Source organism: Hippopotamus amphibius, chromosome 2 (assembly GCF_030028045.1).
Source record: "Hippopotamus amphibius kiboko isolate mHipAmp2 chromosome 2, mHipAmp2.hap2, whole genome shotgun sequence".
Taxonomy (NCBI): domain Eukaryota; kingdom Metazoa; phylum Chordata; class Mammalia; order Artiodactyla; family Hippopotamidae; genus Hippopotamus; species Hippopotamus amphibius.
Genome location: NC_080187.1, coordinates 186540333 through 186561128, shown reverse-complemented (window position 1 = coordinate 186561128; position 20796 = coordinate 186540333). Strand labels below are relative to the sequence as shown.

Genomic DNA, 20796 nt, shown 5'->3' with positions numbered 1-20796 from the left:
TCTTTTAATCATTTTTTAGTAGATTCACATTTTGCCGGGAAAATCATATCACCTTCAAATAATGAAAAAATTTACCTCTTCATTTCTCATGAAAAATCTCTTTTTGGTGGGAGTGAAAAGTAATATCTTTTTTTTGCATAATGAGGTTCTTCAAATGGATAATAGTTCAAAGTTTGAAAACTATAAACCAGTAATCAGGGACTTCCCTGGTGGTCCAGCAGTTAAGACTCCATACTTCCAATGCAGGGGGCCCGGGTTCACTCTCCAGTCAGGGAACTAGATCCCGCATGCCACAACTAAGAACCCATATGTGGAAACTAAAAGATCCTGCATGCTGCAACTAAAGACCCCACATGCTGCAACTAAGACCTGGCACAGCCAAATAAATAAATATTAAAAACAAGCAAACAAAAAACAGTAAACAGCAGGAAAATCACATTCTTATCCCATTCCCCAGCTCCCCTCCCCACAGGCAACCAATGGTCTTTGCAGTTTCTTTTATATCCTTCTATAGATATGCCATATATATGCACGCCAGTCCAGCTGTGCCTGAGAGAGCTTCTTGTGACACAGTCTCAGAAGCCCAGATAAAACCTGGGAGGCCAAAGAGGCCCAAATAGGAGATCCTCCCCTGTGTCATTTCCTTGTTGATTAAACAAGTAGAAATAGGAAAGACATAGGTAGGCCCTAAGTCCCAACAGAGTTCCAAACCTTCTCAGGTAGAGTGTCCCAAACCCATCAGGCTTGGAAGAACCAGAGCCCTTGCTTCTGCTTTTAGGACATTTATTTTTCACCAACAAATTCTCCCCGCTAATCTCTTTCACACAGATGAGTCCTAGACACACGTGTTCTCTCTTTATACTATCAGAATGGCCCATGAACATCTAACAACTTGCAGCCCGTGATATGTTTGGGGCCTGAATTTGGAGTTGGATATGGGCCTCCTTCCAGAGTCTTCCAGTGTCATCCAGGTAACGTCTCTGAGGGTCTCTTGAGGCCACTGAAGCAAGAGACTCAGAAGTTTACCTGGGCTTCTCCAACTGGCAGATCTTCCCCTACTCCACCCCCCACTCCAGCCTGCCACATATACGCCTATCTGGGCCTCCTGGCACAAGAGATAAAATGAGAAAGGGGAACTCCCAGCAGCTGGTCCAAGAGATACAGAGGGGAAGGAGCAGAAGAGACAAACATGTGGGGAAGCGTGCAGGTGGAGCAGAAAGAAATTCCACTATTTACAGATTCTTAAGCCAACAAAAGTGCCTTCATCATTTTCTGTCTGGAAGACAAATTCAGAGAGGGAGCTCAGAGCCACAGTTCAAGACAGGCATTTCCTATAGCCAAGTGGATAAGTGCAGCCTGCAGCCATGGGACAAGGTGAGCCAAGCCACCTCTTCACAGGGCTTGTTGGGCTCTCAATGGCTCCTCCATCATTACATGGTTTCATTAAAAGAAGCAGGATGGTGGTGGAGGTGATGATGTTGTGACCATGGTGGCAGGTGGTAGTGGGTGCTGATGGTGATGGAGGTGATAGTGGTAGGGCTATGGTGGGGGGATAGTAAATGGGCACTGCTGATGGTGGAGGGGCTGGTAGTGGGTGCTGGTGGTAGTATAGGTAATGGTTGTGTGACTGGTGGGGAGGGTAGTCGTTGGTGCTGGCAGCAGTGGAGATGATGGAAGTGGGTTATGGTGGGAAGTGGTGATGGGTACTGTGGTGGTGATGGTACTGGGAGCATGGCTATGGAATGGCAATAGAGTAGGTTGTTGGTGGTAAATTGGTTATAGTCGTGATAATGGTGATAAGATGGTGATGGTGGTTAAACAGATTTATATTCTTTAACCCAGGATCATCCTAACATGGCTTTTCTCACTGGGCTGTGCTCCATCAAAGCTAAATGGGAGAGAAAGGAGGTAGGAGTCAGAGAATCCAACTAAAAGGGGCAGAGGCAGACACCGAGCTAGGAAACAGGCAGAAGCAGAGGATGCAGAAATCTCAGGGGCCTCTTGTTAGCACATTTACAAGTTCTCGTTGTAAAGTGGGAATTGCTGAGAGAATGTCATGATACTCACAGGCTCCCTCCTTGTAGGGTTCTTCTGGGCTGCATGGTACCATGGGTTTTATGAGCCTTTAGATGAAAGAGCCACTTGCGATCTTGAGTGAGTTGGTTCTACTCTCTGGGCCTTATTTACTCTTCTAACCTATGAAACAAAAGAATTGGACTCAGTGATTTCAAAACCAGCCCTAAAAATTATCTGATTGTGTTCCTAGAAAAAAAAATGAGTAGGGGTGAGCAAAATTCTGGATTTTATTTATTGCTTTTGGATTGGAACCAGAAAGGCGGGGTGGGGGGGTCAAAAATGAGAACAAGCATTGCTCTTATTAATAATGGTAACAGGGACTTACTATGTAGGACTTACTACGTGTCTGGCACGGTCCCAAGCATATTATATACAATTACCTCATTTGCTTTCTACAACCCTTCAAGGAGGAATGATTATTCTAAGGAAGAGGAAATGGAGGCTCAGAGCAGTTAAGTTACTTGCCTGAGATGGCACAGTTACTAAGCAAGTTGAGCCAAAGATTTAAACCCTGGTCTCTGACTCCAGGGTCTCTGCTTTTACTGATGTTGCCACATTTACCTAGTCCCCATGGTTTCTTTCTTTCCACAATAGGCCTGGGGATCAAGAGCTGCGACTTTCAGGCAACAAGAAACAACGCAGAGCACCACACCAATGACATCAGCTCCCAGCGCCTCATCGTGAGGAGGGGGCAGCCCTTCACCATCAGCCTGCATTTCTGGGCTCCAGTCACCACATATTTGCATACGCTGAATAAGGTAGCCCTCGTTGCACAAACTGGTGAGTGGGTCAGGCCTTGACCCCTTTGGGAGCAGGACTGGGGGGTTCTTTCTCTTGCCCACCAAGGAGCAAACAGCTCACACTGCACCTAGGCCTCAAGAAGTCCTGCCCACCGGCAGGGACGGTGAGGATGAGATAACATGCATAATAAGTAGCACCAATTATGATCCAGAAGTTGCTCAACCACAGTATCACTAAGGGGTTCCTTTGTTGCATACATATTATCAGTTTTGTAGAAAAGCCTGAATGGCATTTAATCTAGGCTAAACGTAACATTTAATTGCTACTACTTGCTGAATCTGTACTACATGTCAGATATTGAGCCAAAGGCTTTACATGCAATATCTCATTAAGACCTCACATCAGCCCTATGAAGGAGGTATTATTACTACCCCATGTTATACACTATGAACCTTTTCTAAATGTAGGTCCATGGGCGCTGAGGACCTGTGCTTTCCCATCACCCTTTACCGCCTCCCGTTCCTGGATGGGCTGCTTTCATTCTCCTCCAAATCTAATTTTCACTTGCTCCATCTTTGTGATACTTCAGTTTGTTACTCTGAGTTGTGGCAAAAAGGCCCAAATGACCAATTCATATCTGTGTAACTGCAGGAGAGCAGCCTTCCGAGGCCAATGGGACCCAAGCCACGTTCCCAATTTCCAGTCTGGGGAACCAGAAGTGGTGGAGTGCGAGGGTGGAGGAGAGAGATGACCAGTCCTGGACTATCTCTGTGACCACACCCGCAGACGCTGTCTTTGGCCACTACTTACTCCTGCTACAGGTCTCAGGCAGGAAGGAACGCCTGGGCCAGTTCACACTGCTCTTTAACCCCTGGGGTCGAGGTGAGTTTGGACCTGGACCAGCCTGAGCTGCACAGGACTCAAGGTCCTGGAGCTGGGGCGCGACTGTCCCAGGCCCCAGAGGACAGCTCCCTCTAGGGCAGCACCAGCACTCAGCTACTGTGGTGCCTGCTCCCTGGAGGAATGGCCTCTCAGACCCAGGGTGCTGTCTTGGTGTCACCTCGGCAGAAGCAGCCCAGGGCTTCCCACTGAGAGCAGAGGCTTGTCTGGTGCTGGCTCAAGCTATTTGGTTACAGCAGCTGAGACTCACTGAGATGACCCTAGGAGAACTACCCTCCATTATAAGAGCACAGGGGCCTAGAGCTGGAAAGCACTTCAGGAAGAGAGGCAACCTGAGGGCCAAGCTTCTCTGTTCCCTCCCTGGGCTCCCATAGTCTGTCTCCAGGGTGAATCCAGGTTTTGCAGGACCTGAGATTTATATAATTTGGGGGACCCTCTTTAAGAAAAAGAACACAGAATTTTGAATAGCTAAGACACCTCCCTGGGCTGGTAGGGGTCTGTGCTGGTGAGGGGCCCAAAGCTTCAGCTTTAACTTCACAGTGAATCTTCCTTTCTGCGCTCTCTGCTTTTCTCCACTTGTCAGTTCTGTCCTTACTACAGACTGCTGGGTTCTCTCCCACTGACTCGTCCAAGTATCCACCTGGCGCAGCGAATCAAACAGCCAGCGTCCCTAGCTCAGCAGCCTCTGGGTGGACTTTCCTAGGGTCAGGTGGCCTCCCGAGGCCCAAGTAGTGGCCACCTCTGGCAAAGCTCAGCTCTAGCTGTCAGGACTATTTCATCTAGAAAAGTCATCAGACATGGTTGATGTGCCCCAAACGGGAGCCGAGAGAACACCTCCTCTTCCTTCCCATTCTGAAGACTGAGTCTGTCTTCCCTTTTGAATCTGCCACCCCCTACCTTAATCCTTTGGGCTCCCTGAACAGTTGTTTGGGGGACTAGAAAACAGTTTCTTCCTGCTTGCCTGTCCTTGCTACTGCAGACAAGCCTTTTCCTTTCACGCGTTTACTGCCAGCCTGATGGGGCCTCATTACGAGGCAGCGCTGAGAACAAGGGGAAGCAGAAGAAACCTCACCAGGCTCCTGCAGCCCTGGGCCCCCGTTCCTGATGCCCTTTCCATATGGCACCTGAATCCCAGTGAGCTGCCTGTCTCCACGTCTCTTGCCCAGTACCCCCTCCTTCCAGTGGCCCTGTCCGTCCTCAGTTCAGGCCCTTTGCTCCTGCTCCAAGGGGTTTGGCAGGTGGAACAATGGATGGGAACTAGTGTCCACTGAGGTGCCCTTGCCTCACGTGGGTGAGTGTGGACTCAGGGCCTCTGCAGCTGGGGGAGGCTCCACGTCTCTCCGCACACGGACAGAAAGACCCTCAAGCCATTTCCCTCCAAAACTGAGCCTTTTGTGTGCCTGCCTCCCTGACTCTGAGCCCACATCCAGAGCTAGACCCTGACAGCCCGAGCAAAGACCCAGCAAAGACAGTTCTGGGACAGTGCTTGGTTCAAAGGGAGCTCAAAGTCTTGACTCTGTGTCAGGAATCCTGCCTCCATGCCTGGCTTGTAGGGACCTGTGTAGGGAAGGCCTCTCTATGGGGGGGGGGGGGGGGGGGGTGTCTGTCTGGCCAGGGGTGAGTTGTTGGCACTGCTTATCTGGGAGGCAAGAGATTTTCAGAGATTATCTGGGACTCAGTCTCATCTTGGCATACTTGGAAATGGGGCTTTCCTGGATTCGAAAGGAAATTTTACATCCTATAATGAAAGTTAGAGTCTTTATTCATAAAGAGGGAACTTTATAAAGGGGGAGCTGCACCCAAGCAGAGAAGTGGGTGTGCTACCTATTCCCTGATAATGTGCTTCCCAGAGCCTGCAGAGCCTGGGGCCAAACACCTCAGTTTGAAGCGATTTCCAAAGAAATGATGTCCAGCTGACTTCACAGACAGCACTCGGGATGGAGGGGCAGGGGCCCAGGGCTCCTTGGGCACGGAGTTCTGTGATTTTCTGTCCCAGGTTTTTCAGGGCTTCCTGATTTCTAATATCCCATCCTTCTGTTACTTTGAGTACCCTCATCCCAGTTGGATGCCTGAAGGGATGGTTTGGAAATCCTCTTCTCTTTCTAGTCCCCAGGAACTAGTCTAACAAGCCCCCACTTCACCCCCAGCACCAGGCAGAGAGAGACATTCGGCAAGCAGATCAGGTCCCCCTGCTGCTCCCAGCTTCCTAGAGTAGGCAATGGCCTCCTTAAAGCCCCCACCCTCCTCATGATCCCCAGCCCAACCTTGGATGAGGACAGCAGTGGGGAGAGACCACAGAAGTCCTAGACCCACTTGGATACCCCAGGTGGAAAGCAATGCTCCGCTACCGCTCCACACAGCCCCACCAGTCCCTCTGACCCTGCTTGTCTTCCTTTCTGCTCATGCCTGTCAACATGTTTCACTGCTTTTTCTGAAACATTTTTTTTTTTTTGGTTGAACTTGTGAGAGAGACATAACAGTCCCCTTGGGAAGCTCCCTGGGCTGTTGTCAAATTCTCTTGGTTCAGTAGTACTCTGGCTGCAAATATCTTTGGGAAGCAGTAGACCTTTTAAGGTTGGCTTGCTCCTGTCTTCTGGCTGACCGTGAAGGCCACTGTGGCTGATACAGGGACTCGGACCCCCTTCTCCACTCTTACCAGAGAGGAGGCTGGGTCCCAGTGGAGGGTGAAAAGAGGGGTTCCTCCTCAATCCCCATCAAGCCTGGAGCTGAAGGGAAGGCCTACAGCAGAATCGCACCTGAGCATGGAGGGCAGAGGCCTGGAAGTGGAGGGCAGGCCTAGCATCACACAGACCCTCACTCCTGCCTGCTTCTCTCCAGAGGATGCTGTGTTCCTGGCGAATGAAGCTCAACGCAGGGAATACTTGCTGAACCAGAATGGCCTCATCTTCCTGGGCACAGCTGACTGCATCCAGGCTGAGCCTTGGGATTTTGGCCAGGTACAGGGGCCTCCGGGGAAGGCTGGGGGACAGTGATTGCCCCATAACCTTCAGTACTCACGTCAAACAGAGTGGGCAGGTCCAAAATCCCCTGATCATGAGGCCATTTCTTTATGCAGTTTCAGCCATGTGGTACCTCTCTTCCCTCAGGGCCACATCATATCATTCTCCACAACTTCCCTTATCCCCTGGAAAACTCCTACCCATCTTTTAAGGCCTTCTGAAAGCCGTCCCCAGCCCCTAGAGGCAAAGTGACTCTCTCCACTGGGCTCCCTGTGTTGGTGTCTCTCCTAGAGCCCTGGCCACGTTGCTGAGATCTGTAGCCTGAGTGGCCACATGTCCCCCTCACTCCTAAGCCCGGGCTCCTCAGGAGCAGGAGCTGCCATCTTATCTGCCCACACGAGGCTGCCCTGTGAGGAGCAGTGGGAGCAAATTACATGAAAAACAATGGAAAGGAAAGACTCGACACAGCCCTCGTGCTCAAGAGCTCATACTGTCAGGAGTCAGACAACAGAAGTGGCAAAGGGCTGGAGTGCCAGACACAGAGACCAGGGGGCCCCAGGGGTGGGGGGAAAGCCAGAATTCCTGAGGGCACAAGGCAGGAAGGAACGGAGCCTGAGGCTGGAGAAGGACGAGGGGACGGGGTTGACTTGTGGGAGGAGTGCCTGACCTGCACATCCTCCATCGTGGCCCTGCGTGGTCCTTATAGTTTGAGGAGGATGTCATCGACCTCAGCCTGGACTTACTGCGTGTGGACAAGCAGGTGGAGAAGTGGGGCAACCCTGTGCACGTGGCCCGCATCTTGGGTGCCTTGGTGAGTAAGGACGGGGTCAGGAGGGGGAGGAGATGAGACGGCAGCCCTCTCACAAAGTTGCCCCACCTCTACAGCCTCTGGAAACCTTCAAATCGCAAATGGTCCCCTCCTCCCAGGGTGTGGGGAACAGTCCCTGGAGAAGGTTCTGAGTGAGGAGGGGCAGACAGTAGCACCCACAGGGGAGAGAACAGGACAGGGAGGTGTCATCCCTCAGGACACAACCCAGCGAGGACTAAAACTGGCCTGGATTTCCTTGGAGCGCTCCCCCTCCCTTGCCTCCCCACCCCCAGCCCAACCTGGGGGCTTAGGTCCCTGGGAGGAAGGGGCTCAGGTCCATCTTACCCGGTGTTTGCTGTTACGGTGGTCCAAGGAACCTGTACTCGTTTTTAAATTATTCTCATGAAGTGCTGCTTTCCTGTTGTCTTTAAAAGTCGTCTCACAGGACTAACATATTCCCCATTTCCTCGTGTGGCTCCATCTGCCCCTCTAAAGAGGTGGTGAGGGACAGGGCCGGCCTGAGAGGAGAAGGAAGCTTGGGATGCATGGGCCTCGAGGTCCCAGGTGCAAACACTCACAAGGAATTGGAGCCAGCAGGTGAAGGAGCAGTGAAAGCGCCCCAGCCAGGGGCAGCCCTCCTGCAGCTCTTGTGTCCTGAGCTTTGTTTTTCACTATGGTCCGTGAAGCCCTGCTTCTGGAAGACTCGTTAAAAAGAGGATTCCCAGGAATTGCCTGGCAGTCCAGTGGTTAGGACTCAGCGCTTTCACTGCCCAGGAACATGCAGGTTTAACAAGTTCCAGGTGATTCCCACGCAGGTGATCTGTTCGCCACACTTGGAGAACTGTGATGAGCCCTCCTTACCCACCCACATAAACATCCACACGTTTCCCCAAACAGCTGTACACTCTCAAGGAGCAGCGTGTCCTGCCCACCCCGCAGCTCCAGACCACCAAGGAAAGGGCCTTGCTGAACAAACGCCGGGGCAGCACGCCCATCCTGCGGCAGTGGCTCAGGGGCCGGGGGAGGCCCGTGTATGATGGTCAGGCCTGGGTGCTGGCTGCCGTTGCTTGCACAGGTACAAAGCAGGCTTGCCTGCTGCCCCCACACGTCACCTTGGCGACAGCGCAGCGTGTCTGCCCTGCTTCTTGAGTTACGCCCCACCCCCCAGGTCGGGGGGTGGGGGGGTGGGGGGGAATCTCCAAAGGCAGGCACTGCCTCCACTCTGCAGCATGGCTCCACCTCCATCACACCCATAGCTGCTTCCGGTGCACCATCTGGCCAAGAAGCCGGCTGCTTATCCCGAGCAGCTCCTGCCTACAAGCTTCTGCTCCTTTTCCCCCGCCAACAAAGTTGGGCCCATCTGGCGAGCTCTGCTCTCAGACTCACTTCTCCCTGCCCCTGCCCCAGGGAAGCAAACCCCAGTGCTCTGCTGTACGTCCAGGAAGCCTCCCTCTGCTGTGTGCTTTGCCTGCTGTATGTTTCGGACCTCATTTCTCGGCCTTCATGTGGCCCGGGTCCGGCTACTGTCAGTTCTAACTTTCTGGTGCCTGTTCCCCTTCTGTTTACACAATGTCACCTGGCATCTAAGCCAGTGAAAGTGTCCAGTGTCCAGAGTAGATACTGAAAACGCTAGCCGTATACCCCACCCCCTACATCCCAGGCCTCTCTGGTGCCCTGACCCTCTGTCCCTGTCCGTGCAGTGCTGCGAGGCCTGGGAATCCCTGCCCGCGTCGTTACCACGTTCACCTCGGCCCAGGGCACCGGCGGGGACCTGCTCATAGACGAGTTCTACGATGAGGAGGGGCTTCAGAATGGAGAAGGCCGCAGAGGCAGAATCTGGTGAGAAGCCCAAAGGGGATGCAGTCCCAGACCTGGAAGGGCTCTAAACCTGTGGGTTGTCACCCATGGGAACCCCCCAACCCAAGTGGCCCTGCTGAGAGTGGGCCTTCAAGACTCCTGCAGGCAGGATGCTGATGGTCAGGGTGAGTTGTGGAGTGCACACCCTTTCCGGGGAGTGTTGCTACCACTCCTACACAGCGTCGTCTTCCCATCCCCATAGCAACAACACTGTCATTTCTAGGACTGCTCCGGGACTGTTTTTATCCCCCTTGAATTGCTCCTTTTGTTACTGTCAGGATCTTCCAGACTTCCACGGAGTGCTGGATGGCCCGGCCTGCTCTGCCCCAGGGTTATGACGGATGGCAGATTCTGTACCCAAGGGCTCCTAATGGAGTTGGAGGTAAAGCCTGGGGGTGGGCCCAGGACCACCCTTGGCTGCACAGAGCTGCATGAGCACGAGGAGTCCTTCGGAGAGGAAACGGGGGCAGCAGGTGGTCCAAAGGGGGTGTGCCTCCCCTAAAACAGGAGGCGTGGCAGGAATGACTGTGGCCAGCAGAATGCTGACCTGATGCCCACGGGCTCAAGGGAACAAAAGCGTTAGCCATCTTGGCCCCAAGGCCCCGGGGACACTAGCTCCCCTCAGAGAAACAGATGAGGGAGCTGAGTCTCATGGAAGGGCAGAGGGTCTTCAGACAGCTTGTAGAGTGGGACTTCTGAGGTTCTGGATGTGGACCAAGAGGGTATCAGGATAGGCTCAAGCTTGGAGAAGGAATCTTCAAAAGTCATGGAAGGATGGCTCTTCCTTTCCTAGGAACAGCACTGTCACAGAGCCTGGCACATAGGAAGTGCTCAGCAAAGGCAACCTATTCCTATCATGTCTGTAGTCAAGCTGGCTTAGGAACTCCCATGTACTCTGTACCTCTGCGGTTCTTACCTGTCTTGTTTCTGAGAGGGCTCCTGCCATAGGCCATGACCGAAAAGTATTGTCACCTCAGTTTCACCACAGCAGTGCCCTCTCAGAAACCCTGCCTGGTGCCCACCTCTGACCTTGGTCCCAGGGGAGGGACAATAGGGCATAGAATGGGACCTGGGTGTGATTCCTCTCACTCACAGACCTTTCTTTCCCTCAGTCCTGGAGTCCTGTGATCTGGTCCCGGTCAGAGCAGTCAAGGAGGGGACACTGGGGCTGACCCCTGCAGTATTGGACATTTTTGCCTCAATAAACGCCTTGTGTGTGGTCTGGAAGTGCCATAAGGATGGAACACTGGAGCTGACTGACTCCAACACTAAGTATGTTGGCAACAACATCAGCACCAAGGGTGTGGACTGTGACCGCTGTGAGGACATCACACAGAACTACAAGTATCCTGAAGGTACTGAGCAGAGGAGGGCCCGGAAACAGCAACAGAGTGAAGGGACTGGGCCAAACACATACAGGCCAGAGAGAGGTGCCGTCCTTTCCCCATCACATAAAACAGGATTTCTCAACCCTGTTTGATGTTATTCACATTTTGGACTGGCTGACTTTATTGTGGGGACTGTGCACCACAGGACATTCTGCAGCACTCTTGGCCTCTATCCACTAGATACCAGCTCCCCCCTCAACCGCTGCCACCAGTTGCGACAACCAGAAATGTCTCCTGACATTCCCAGATGTCCCCTGGGGGCACAATTGCTCCCAGTTGAGAACCACTACTATCAAACAGGACACTTAATACCAAGCCCAGCTGCCAGGAGATGTTTTCTCTCTTCCGCTCTCATCCATTGCCCCCGGACCTGTTTTTGATCCCACTGCTGCACTCTCCACCCATCTGTCCAAACAAGAAGGCTTGCACTGTCCTTGAGCCTCCCCCGTCACCGCCCCACTGTACTCTCACACCCGTCTCCTCGTCTCCTTCCCCATTGCCTGTAGGTCATCCAGGACCTCATCATCTCTTGTCTATAGTATTGCAGCAGGCTAACTGGACCCCCGCCTCCAACATCCCCATCATTATTCCATTTCCATTATTACAATTACAGAATATTCCTGCTCCAGAATATTTCATGGCCTCCATTGCCCTTGGAATAAGTCCAAACTCCCTCACTTAGGAAGATTCAAGTCCCTGCAACCTGTACAGAAACTAGCTCTCCCACCATTCAAGGGGCAAATTCATAGCACTTGAAGAACTTGATTCTTGAGTACTTGGAAGAGACACACTGGACCTGTGGTGGGTCTATCTAACACAGATTTTTTTTTAGCTAAATATGGCCCTAGAGGTTTGCAAAGCTCTTGTGGCTTTGGCACTTGAACAGCAGTGGGTAAATGAACCTTAACCCCGGGCTTTTATTAGAAGGGTCTACACCGACTGGGTAAGAGGCCTGCTTTGTTTATTCCATTCTTCAGGATCTCCTCAAGAAGAAGAGGTGCTGGTGAAGGTCCAGGAAAGCAGAAAGAAACACGGCAAAGACAATGGCATCCATCCTCCTAGTCTCGAGACTGATGATTTTCTACATCTCTTCTTGGAAGCACCCAGCTCCCTCGCCCTGGGAGAGAATGTCCAGTTCTCTGTGAGCTTGGTAAACCACAGTGACCATGAGAAGGAAGTGCAACTGGCAATTGGGCTGCAGGCAGTGTACTACAATGGCATCCTTGCTGCCAAGCTCTGGAGGAAGAAGCATGTCCTTACACTCAGTGCCAACTCAGGTAACTCTCTACGGCCCCCCTTCCCAGACACTCCACAAACCCAGCTCCCACTCAGGGCAGGCAGCACTCCCTGCAGATCTGAAGAGATGGCACCCAGCTGCTGGTGTGCGCTCACGCTGTCTCTCTCTCTCCCTCTCTCTTTCATTCAACACGTATTTATTGAGCTTCACACAGGAAAAAAACCCACAATTCTGATTGTAGCCATATAAGTAAACCAACCATGGAGCAGTGTAAGACGTGTTTGATAAGGTAAACAGAGTACAATGGCGGGTTAGCTTCTCACCCAGGCTGGAGCAGTTTGCCCCAGGTAAATCGGGCCACCCTGGGTCTTAAAGGATGAGTCAGACAGTGTCAGACAGAAAAATGAGTCATGGGCATTGCAGGCAGAAGGGTCATGTGCCCAGGTTCTTCCTCCTCCTTGAGATTCTCATTTAATTGATCTGGGATGGGATCCAGGCACTGGTATTTTTTCAAAACTCCCTGTGTTGTTCCAGGGTTGAAACTCCCTGGACTAGAGCAATTGTTCTCCAACTTTGCTGCACATCAGAACCACCTAGGGGAGTTTGATGCTCAACCTGCACCCCAGACCAATTAAGTCAGAAACTCTATGGTTTGACCCAAACATCAAAAAAGTTTTAAAGTCTTTGGGTGATTCCAGTGTGCAGACAAGAGAATCAGTGGGATAGAACTTGCCTACACGATTGCAGCAGCCTCCAAACCGGCCTCCAGTCTCTCCACCCTGTTCCCTTTCCAAGGGTGGGAGGGGTGGGGTGGGGTGGGGGAGGGGTGTGAGAGCTGGGCAGGGCCAGATTATGAAGGCGCTTGTAGATCCCGCTCGGGAGTTTGGGTTTTGTCCTCTGGGCAATGGGAGCTGGTGGAAGGTTTTACCAGGGGAGTCAATGTGATCAGAAATTCATTTTAAAAAAAGAACTTCCGGCAGAATGGAATAGAAAGAGTCATATTAGAGTCATGGTTCTCAAACTTGACTGCACATTGAATTACCTGGGGAACTTTAAAAATACTGATGCCTGGGCCTCACTGTTAGAGTCTGCTATAATTGATTTGGGGGTGTGGCCTGGCACTGGGATTGTTTTATAAAGCTTCCCATATGATTCTAACATCCAATGTCGACAATCACTGAATTAGAGGTTGGAAGTTTTTGTAATAATCAAGCCAAGAAAAGAAGAACAGACTAAACTCACAGCACTTTTCAAATGAAGTCATATTAAAGAGGTAGGCTAGATTGAACTTGTGTATGTGGGGAGAGGGTGCTTCCAGTTTGGGTGAGCCTCTAGAATAGGGCAAATGGGGAGGAGCAGGTTTGGGGAGAAAGATGATGAGTTCTGTTTGTGGCATGTTGGATTTGAAAGCCCGTAAGACATCCAAGCCAGTAGACAGCTGGAAACCTAAACCTGGTATTCAAAATAAAGGCCTGGATGAGGATGAGGGTAGTGGGGGGAGGACTGAGAAGACAAGAGGGTGAGGAGGAAACCCAGGCAGCACCAGCAGGTAGGGAGCTGTCAGGGAGAGAGCAGAATGAGAGGCTTGAGAAGTCAAAGAGAGGAAGGGGGCACCCAGCAAGGTCAGCAGAGAGGCCACAAGAGGTCAAGGCTGATGAGCATCCACTGACAGAGCAGTCTTACAGAGAAGCAGTAGCAAAGGCCAGACTCCTGGGGCTTAAACAGATTGAGAGCTGGGGAGGTGAGACAAGGTATGCAGTCCTTCCTGGAAAAATGGATGGAAAAAGAAGGGAAGCTGGGTGGTAGTCAGCCAGGGACACTGGGGAGAAGGTTATTTTCTTTTAAGATGAGAGAGAGCAGAACCTGCATACATGCTGAGGCAGAATCATCAGAGAGAAAAAGATGGAAGCCTCAGAAGTGATGGGTTATAATTGATGGTGCAACCCTTGGGGAAATGAAAGGCAACTAGAATAATTATAGCTCACATTTATTGAGCACTTATTTTTGGCAAACATGGTGTTAAGTGTTCTGTATACATTATCTCACTTATCCTCATAACGACCTTATGAGGCAGGAACCATTATTATCCCCACTTTACAGATGAGGAGACTGAGACACAGAGAGTTAAATAATTTGCCCAAAGTTACACAGCTAAGCAGCAGTGGGGTCAGGATGGGGCAGTGATTTAAAAAGCAAAGGACTGGACTTGGGTGGGGGGATACCTCATTTTCGGGGTGGGGGGCTGACAGCAGAGGTAGATGTCTATGTCTGAAGTTTGGGAATGAGAGCATGAGCTTGAGCAGAATCCTCAAGGACGAAGGATGGCTTCCTTTTCTCTGCAGAAGGGAAAGAGCAGAAGCAGAGAATGGGAGGGGACTAAGCAAGCCCATATTCAGCCACTGCTGGGTGGCACTTCTAAGACCAGCACTTCACAACTGTCTCATGAACCACAAGCCTTCCCGCCAGGTAGGCCTTATTATTAGACAAGGAAACTGAGGCTCCAAGAGCTTCACATGTTCTAGTTCACAGGGCCCATTCCACAGCCCTGTGGAGGCGGTCCACCAAGAGTGTTAGTGGTGGTGATGATGATGGTCATGGGTGGGTTCTTGAGTGAGTTCAATTCTAACATTGCTGTGAGGAATGAAGCATCTATCTGGCCTCAGTGAGGTCCTGACTCCTTTGCATCGTGTGTGAAACTACTGCTTATTTCTGGGGCACATGCACACACCCCTGGGCACTGACTCCACCTGTCATGTGTTTCAGCTGAGAATATTTCCATCTTCCTGTCCTTCTCCAATTTTGAACAAAACCCTCCAGAGAATAGCTTCCTCAGACTCACCGCCATGGCAACGCACTCCAGCCTTACCTGCTTTGATCAGCAGGACATCGCCATTTGCAGACCACAGCTTACCATCGAGGTAGGCACCAGTCCTTCCCCAAATCACTGGCATTTGCTGCTACTCAGGTACCTGTTTCAGAAAGAACTGAGCCCCTCAAGCTTCAGAGCAGGTGATCGTGCTGAAGAAATACCAGGAAATGCTGGGTTGAGAGCACCTTCTCTTGAAAGAGATGGTTTCTTATGTATGCTATTAAGGTTTAAATCTTCCAACTTAATTTAGATTGAGTAAAGGTTTCTAAAACTGTGGTCTTCCCAGCTGCTGCCTCCGTACTTACAGGGTATTAAAATGCTAAATAAAAATAGCCTATGTTTATTTAGCACTTTGTATATGTGCCAGTGCATTTTCACCTCTTTCACTTCTTTTAATACAAAAGCCCTGGAAGGTGGAGCTGTTCCCGTTACTCAGATGAAGAAAGAGTCCCAGAGAGCATTATGCCCAAAATCATAAAAATGGGACATTTTGGAGGCTTAGGGCTCTGGGTCCAGTCCTCTTCCCACATGTCTACCCAGACAAAAATGAATGTGACCTGGTCTCTGCCCTGGAGGAAGTTGTAGTTGGGCAAGGGAGACATACGTGTGGTCTTTTATGTCAGCGCTTTAATAGAAGTACAAATCCCCTTTACTTCTGGGACAAGTGAAGTAAAGGGGATTAATTCCAGCTGGTGGGTTTGGGGACGACTTCGTGGAGGAGGGGCATTTGTGTTGGGCCTTGAAAAAAGGGGTAAGCTTTCAATGCAGAGGTGGGGGGAGGCCCTTGCAGAGAGAGACTGAGTAAAGAGGCCCCAAAGGAAGGGCGCCTGAGGGGTGTGTTGGGGCTGGGAAAGTGCCCAAAGAGGCTGGCATGTCTTATAGTCAGAGGAAGAACAGATGAGCCTGGGGGTAGTTTGGGGTCAGACCATGAAGTTCTCCGAATGCCAACCGAAGCTGATTTCTGGACAATGGGAAAACCGCCAAGGTTTCTAAGTGAAGGAAAGGTACCATCAGAGGTGGTCAGTGATGGATCAAGGGTGAGAGTAAATGCAGGAAGACCAGGTAGAGAGTTAGAGAAGTCAGTTGTGGAGTTTGGGTGAGGATGGCAGAGGGAGGAGAGTAACCGAGGAGGGTTCAGGGAAGGTGGCCAGGAAGGGAAGGAGTGACTGCAGCTCTGTGCTCTTGGTATCTCCCACAGATGCCAGAGACAGCAGAGCAACATCAGCCCCTTACAGTCTCGGTCAGCATCCATAACTCCTTAGATGCTCCCATGAAGGACTGTGTGATCTCCGTCTTCGGAAGGGGGCTTATTTACAGAGAGAAGAGCTTCAGGTAAGAGACCACAAGCTTCCCATCCCACAGAAACATCTCAATTGGTCAGAAAGGCAGGGACCCAAGATTGATGACTGTCTTTTGCCGTATCTGTGGATACAGAGCAAATACCCACCTGAACTGAACTAAAGGATCAGGGCCTCTCTCATCCTGGGGCCACCAGTGTGGGCACAGGAGTGAGGGAGGCTCTGTGCCTCTTGGGCATCTGACCCTGGCTGTGGCCCTGGTCACGCAGGGAGAGCCTGGGTATTGCTGGTGAATGCAGGCGAGGGGGTTTGGGCTGGGTGAGAGGGAACATCACGAGGGAAGGTAGGCTGCCTCTCAGCGTAGCCAGAGAGGTGCATTCTACTAGTGACACCACAATACAAAGTTTGTTTATTTACACATTCCCCTTTACTGTTATATCCTACTCCCAGTCCCACCACCACTCTTCATATCTTTTTTTAGTATATGTAAAATGAGTACTGATGCTTCAGGTATTTTTAACTTATATAAATGGTGTTATGTCTAATTCTTTTTCTTACTTTTCACTCAGAACTGTTTTTACAGTCCATCCACATGTCAAGTCCATTGCTTCTGCTATATATTACTCCATCATGTACATCCCCCACTTCCTACCACACCACTCCACAGTGCCTCCAACTCTTGGACACCATAAATACACATGTCCCCTTATATACTTGCTTGAAAATTTATGTTTTGGGGAGGCGGGGAAGGGGTGGAAATACAAGCAGGAATGGAGTTGCTGAGACATAGGATATGACCTGGTTTGACCACATGCTATTAGATTGGCTTGGGGAATGGCTGCAAGAGTCTACAACTCCCTCCAGCAGTACTGGACAGTTTCTATAGTCCTACCATTCCTCCAGTCTTGGCGATACCCAGCTTTCTCTTCCTTTCCAGTCTAACGGGAATAAGGTATATCTCATTATTGTTTTAATTTGCAACTTTTCATATGTTTACTAACCTTTTCCATCTCCTCCTCTCTATAGTTTGTTATTAACTTTGCACTCTTTTCTTTTGGGGTTCCTGCCTTTTTTCCTTGTTGATTTGTGTGCATGTATATATGTGTGTATATATATACATACAAACACTTTTATAGTCGAGGTTATTAGTGCCTTGTTGGTTTTAGTGTTGCAAGTATCTTTGCTCATTACTGCTCCTTCTCTCATGATGTCCACGGCATCCTCCACTGAATACACACATACAGTTTAGAGTTCACAATGCCTACTCCTACCACCTCTGAGGTCCCTGACAGGTTGTCTGGTTGTTGAGCCACTGCCTCAGCCTCAAGAAACTCAGTGAGTCACTCTTGCCCGTAAGTTGAGAGGAGGGACTGCCAACATTTAACCACATTTTGTGGTCTCCCAGAGCAACTGTGGGGCACAGCTCCTCAGAAGAAACCTGCACCGTTCCCTCAGTCACCATAAGAAAGTCCACAGGCAGACTAGGAGGTTGCTGATGGGGCTGCAAACACCACCTGTTGAGATATTGACATCTCAGTATGCCCACTGCACCCACTGCAGTTAGCGGTGAGGCTTCCAAAACCGTAGCTCTCCCAAACAGACTATTACCAAGAACAGGACCAGACTGAAGTCACAGGTGATAAAAGAAACAACAGATGCATCCGGAAGCCCTTAGAACAGGAAGTTTCTCTTCTCAAACATACAACTGCTCACCATAGGAGGTTCCTGCCTTCCATCCCCTTCAAACTTCCTCTGTTTTAACAGCAAGGTACTTGGATGTCTATTTCTTCAGGGTCCACCTCTTTAAGCAGGTAAGGATCAGAGTCACTGGGATCAGCAAAGCAATGACCCTGGCACAGAATTAGGACCTGCCTTTTCCTTTATTTCAGATTAAGTTCGGTGCAGCCTGGAAACACCTTGCACACCCAACTCGAGTTCACACCGATGCAGGTGGGGCTCCAGAGGCTCACTGTGGAAATGGACTGCAACATGTTCCAGAACCTAACCAACTTCAGAAGTGTCACTGTGGTGGCCCCTGAACCTCCAGCTTAAACTCCCAGCTCTGGAATCTCTCTCCCCAACAACCTCTTGAGTATACAATCTAAAACTAAATGTGCTGGGAAGAGAAACTGCTTATCAGACAAATGAATCTCTGTTCAGGTTGAGCAGAAGAGTGACCAAGGACAAAACTAGATTCCCAGAAATCAATAGAAAAGACATTCATGTCTCTCACCCCAGCTTAAGGCACCCATGAAGACTAGTTATCTTAGAACAGAAACTACTGGGCTTCAGGAATAAAAAGATGCCTTTGTAAAGGTACTCAGATAAGTAAATTCGGATTTTTGAGTTCAGGGTTTTTCCTAACCATTTACTGTTCACTAATACATACATTAATTTCTAGGTAAGGAAAAGAATCTAACATTTAAGTCATTCTTGTATTTCTGATGAAATGGGACAATATTAACTAAAAATAAGATCTTTAGGTAATCCTAGGAATACACTGATCAGTGTCACCCCTGACCATTCTTAAAGATCCAAAGATGACTGAAGAAAGTTATAAAATATACAGCATAAGACCTGAGTGCAGAATGATCTTCTAGATTCAGCTACAGATAAGTCCTTATTAGAGTTAAATATTATTAAATATTAAATATCCCACAATTAAGTCTGATGTTAATAACATAAATTTGATCCAGTAGATAAATACATAATTATTAAGTATAAAGAAAATACAACCTATAAAAAAAGATAAAAGAACTGGACTCCTTTTGTACAAAGTTACAATTGTTTTTGTTTACATTTTGTTGCTTTGATACTCTCGGTTTGATTTTAGTTCCTTTTCTTTTTTTATTTTATTTTTTTCTTTATTGGAGTATAATTGCTTTATGATATTGTGTTAGCTTCTGCTGTACAACAAAGTCAATCAGCTATATGTATACATATATCCCCATATCCCCTCCCTTGTGAGCCTCCCTCCCACCCTCCCCATCCCACCCCTCTAGGTCGTCACAAAGCATCAAGCTGATCTCACTGTGCTCTGCAGCAGCTTCCCACTAGCTATCTATTTTACATTTCGCAGTGTATCTATGTCAATGCTACTCGCTCACTTCGTCCCAGCTTCCCCTTTCCCACTGTGTCCTCAAGTCCATTTTCTATGTCTACATCTCTATTCCTGACCTGCCATAGGTTCATCAGTACCATTTTTCTAGATTCCATGCATATGCATTAGCATATGGTATTTGTTTTTCTCTTTGTGATTTACTTCACTCTGTATGACAGACTCTAAGTCCCTTCACCTCTCTACAGGTAACGCAATTTCATTCCTTTTAATGTCTGAGTAATATTCCATTGTATATATGTGCCACATCTTCTTTATCCATTCATCTGTTGATGGACAGCTAGGTTGCTTCCATGTCCTGGCTATTGTAAATAATGCTGCAATGAACATTGTAGTACATGTATCTTTTTGGATTATGGCTTTCTCTGGGTACGTGCCCAGTAGTGGGATTGCTGGGTCAAATGGTAGTTCTATTTTTAGTTTCTTAAGGAAACTCCATACTGTTCTGCATAGTGGCTGTATCAATTTATATTCCCACCAACAGTGCAGGAGGGTTCCCTTTTCTCCACACCCTTTCCAGAATTTATTGTTTCTAGATTTTTTGATGATGGCCATTCTGACCTGTGTGAGGTGATACCTCATTGTGGTTTTAATTTGCATTTCTGTAATGATTAGTGATGTTGAGCATCTTTTCATGTGTTTGTTGGCAATCTGTGTGTCATCCTTGGAGAAATGTCTGTTTAGGTCTTCTGCCCATTTTTGGGTTGGGTTGTTTGGTTGTTTTTTGATATTGAGCTGCATGAGCTGTTTGTGTATTTTGGAGGTTAATCCTCTGTCAGTTGTTTCATTTATAAATATTTTCTCCCATTCTGAGGATTGTCTTTTTGTCATGTTTATGGTTTCCTTCGCTGTGCAAAAGCTTTTAAGTTTCATTAGGTTCCATTTGTTTATTTTTGTTTCTCTTTCCATTATTCTGGGAGGTAGGTCAAAAAGGATGTTGCTGTGGTTTATGTCATAGAGTGTTCTGCCTATGTTTTCCTCTAAGAGATTTATATTGTCCCATCTTACATTTAGGTCTTTAATCCACTTTGAGTTTATTTTTGTGTATGGTGTCAGGGAGTGTTCTAACTACATTCGTTTACGTGTAGCTGACCAATTTTCCCAGCACCACTTATTGAAGAGGCTGTCTTTTCTCCATTATATGTTCTTGCCTCCTTTGTCATAAATTAGGTGACCATATGTGTGTGGCTTTATCTCTGGGCTTTCTATCCTGTACCATTAATCTATATATCTGTTTTTGTGCCAGTACCATACTGTCTTGATTACTGTAGCTTTGTATTATAGTCTGAAGTTGGGGCACCTGATTCCTATGGCTCCTTTTTTCTTTCTCAAGATTGCTTTGACTCTTCAGGGTCTTTTATATTTCCATATAAATTGTAAAATTTTTTGTTCTAATTCTATGAAGAATGCCATTGGTAACTTGATAGGGATTGCATTGAATCTGTAGATTGCTTTGGGTAGTATAGTCATTTTGACAATATTGACTCTTCCAATCCAAGAATATGGTATATTTCTCCATCTGTTTATGTCATCTTTGATTTCAT

General features: G+C 48.9%; 1 protein-coding gene across 1 annotated transcript; it reads left to right on the top strand.

Annotated features, from left to right (window-relative positions):
• Positions 1-1219: 1219 nt before the first annotated feature.
• On the top strand, positions 1220-18873 carry EPB42 (erythrocyte membrane protein band 4.2). The gene is made up of 13 exons (XM_057723120.1): positions 1220-1374; positions 2671-2856; positions 3469-3699; positions 6556-6674; positions 7384-7488; positions 8383-8560; positions 9186-9324; positions 9621-9724; positions 10455-10697; positions 11708-12007; positions 14731-14885; positions 16035-16168; positions 18024-18873. Exons 1-13 carry the CDS (start codon positions 1365-1367, stop codon positions 18184-18186), a joined length of 2067 nt encoding a protein of 688 aa, XP_057579103.1. The 5' UTR covers positions 1220-1364; the 3' UTR covers positions 18187-18873.
• Positions 18874-20796: the final 1923 nt, after the last annotated feature.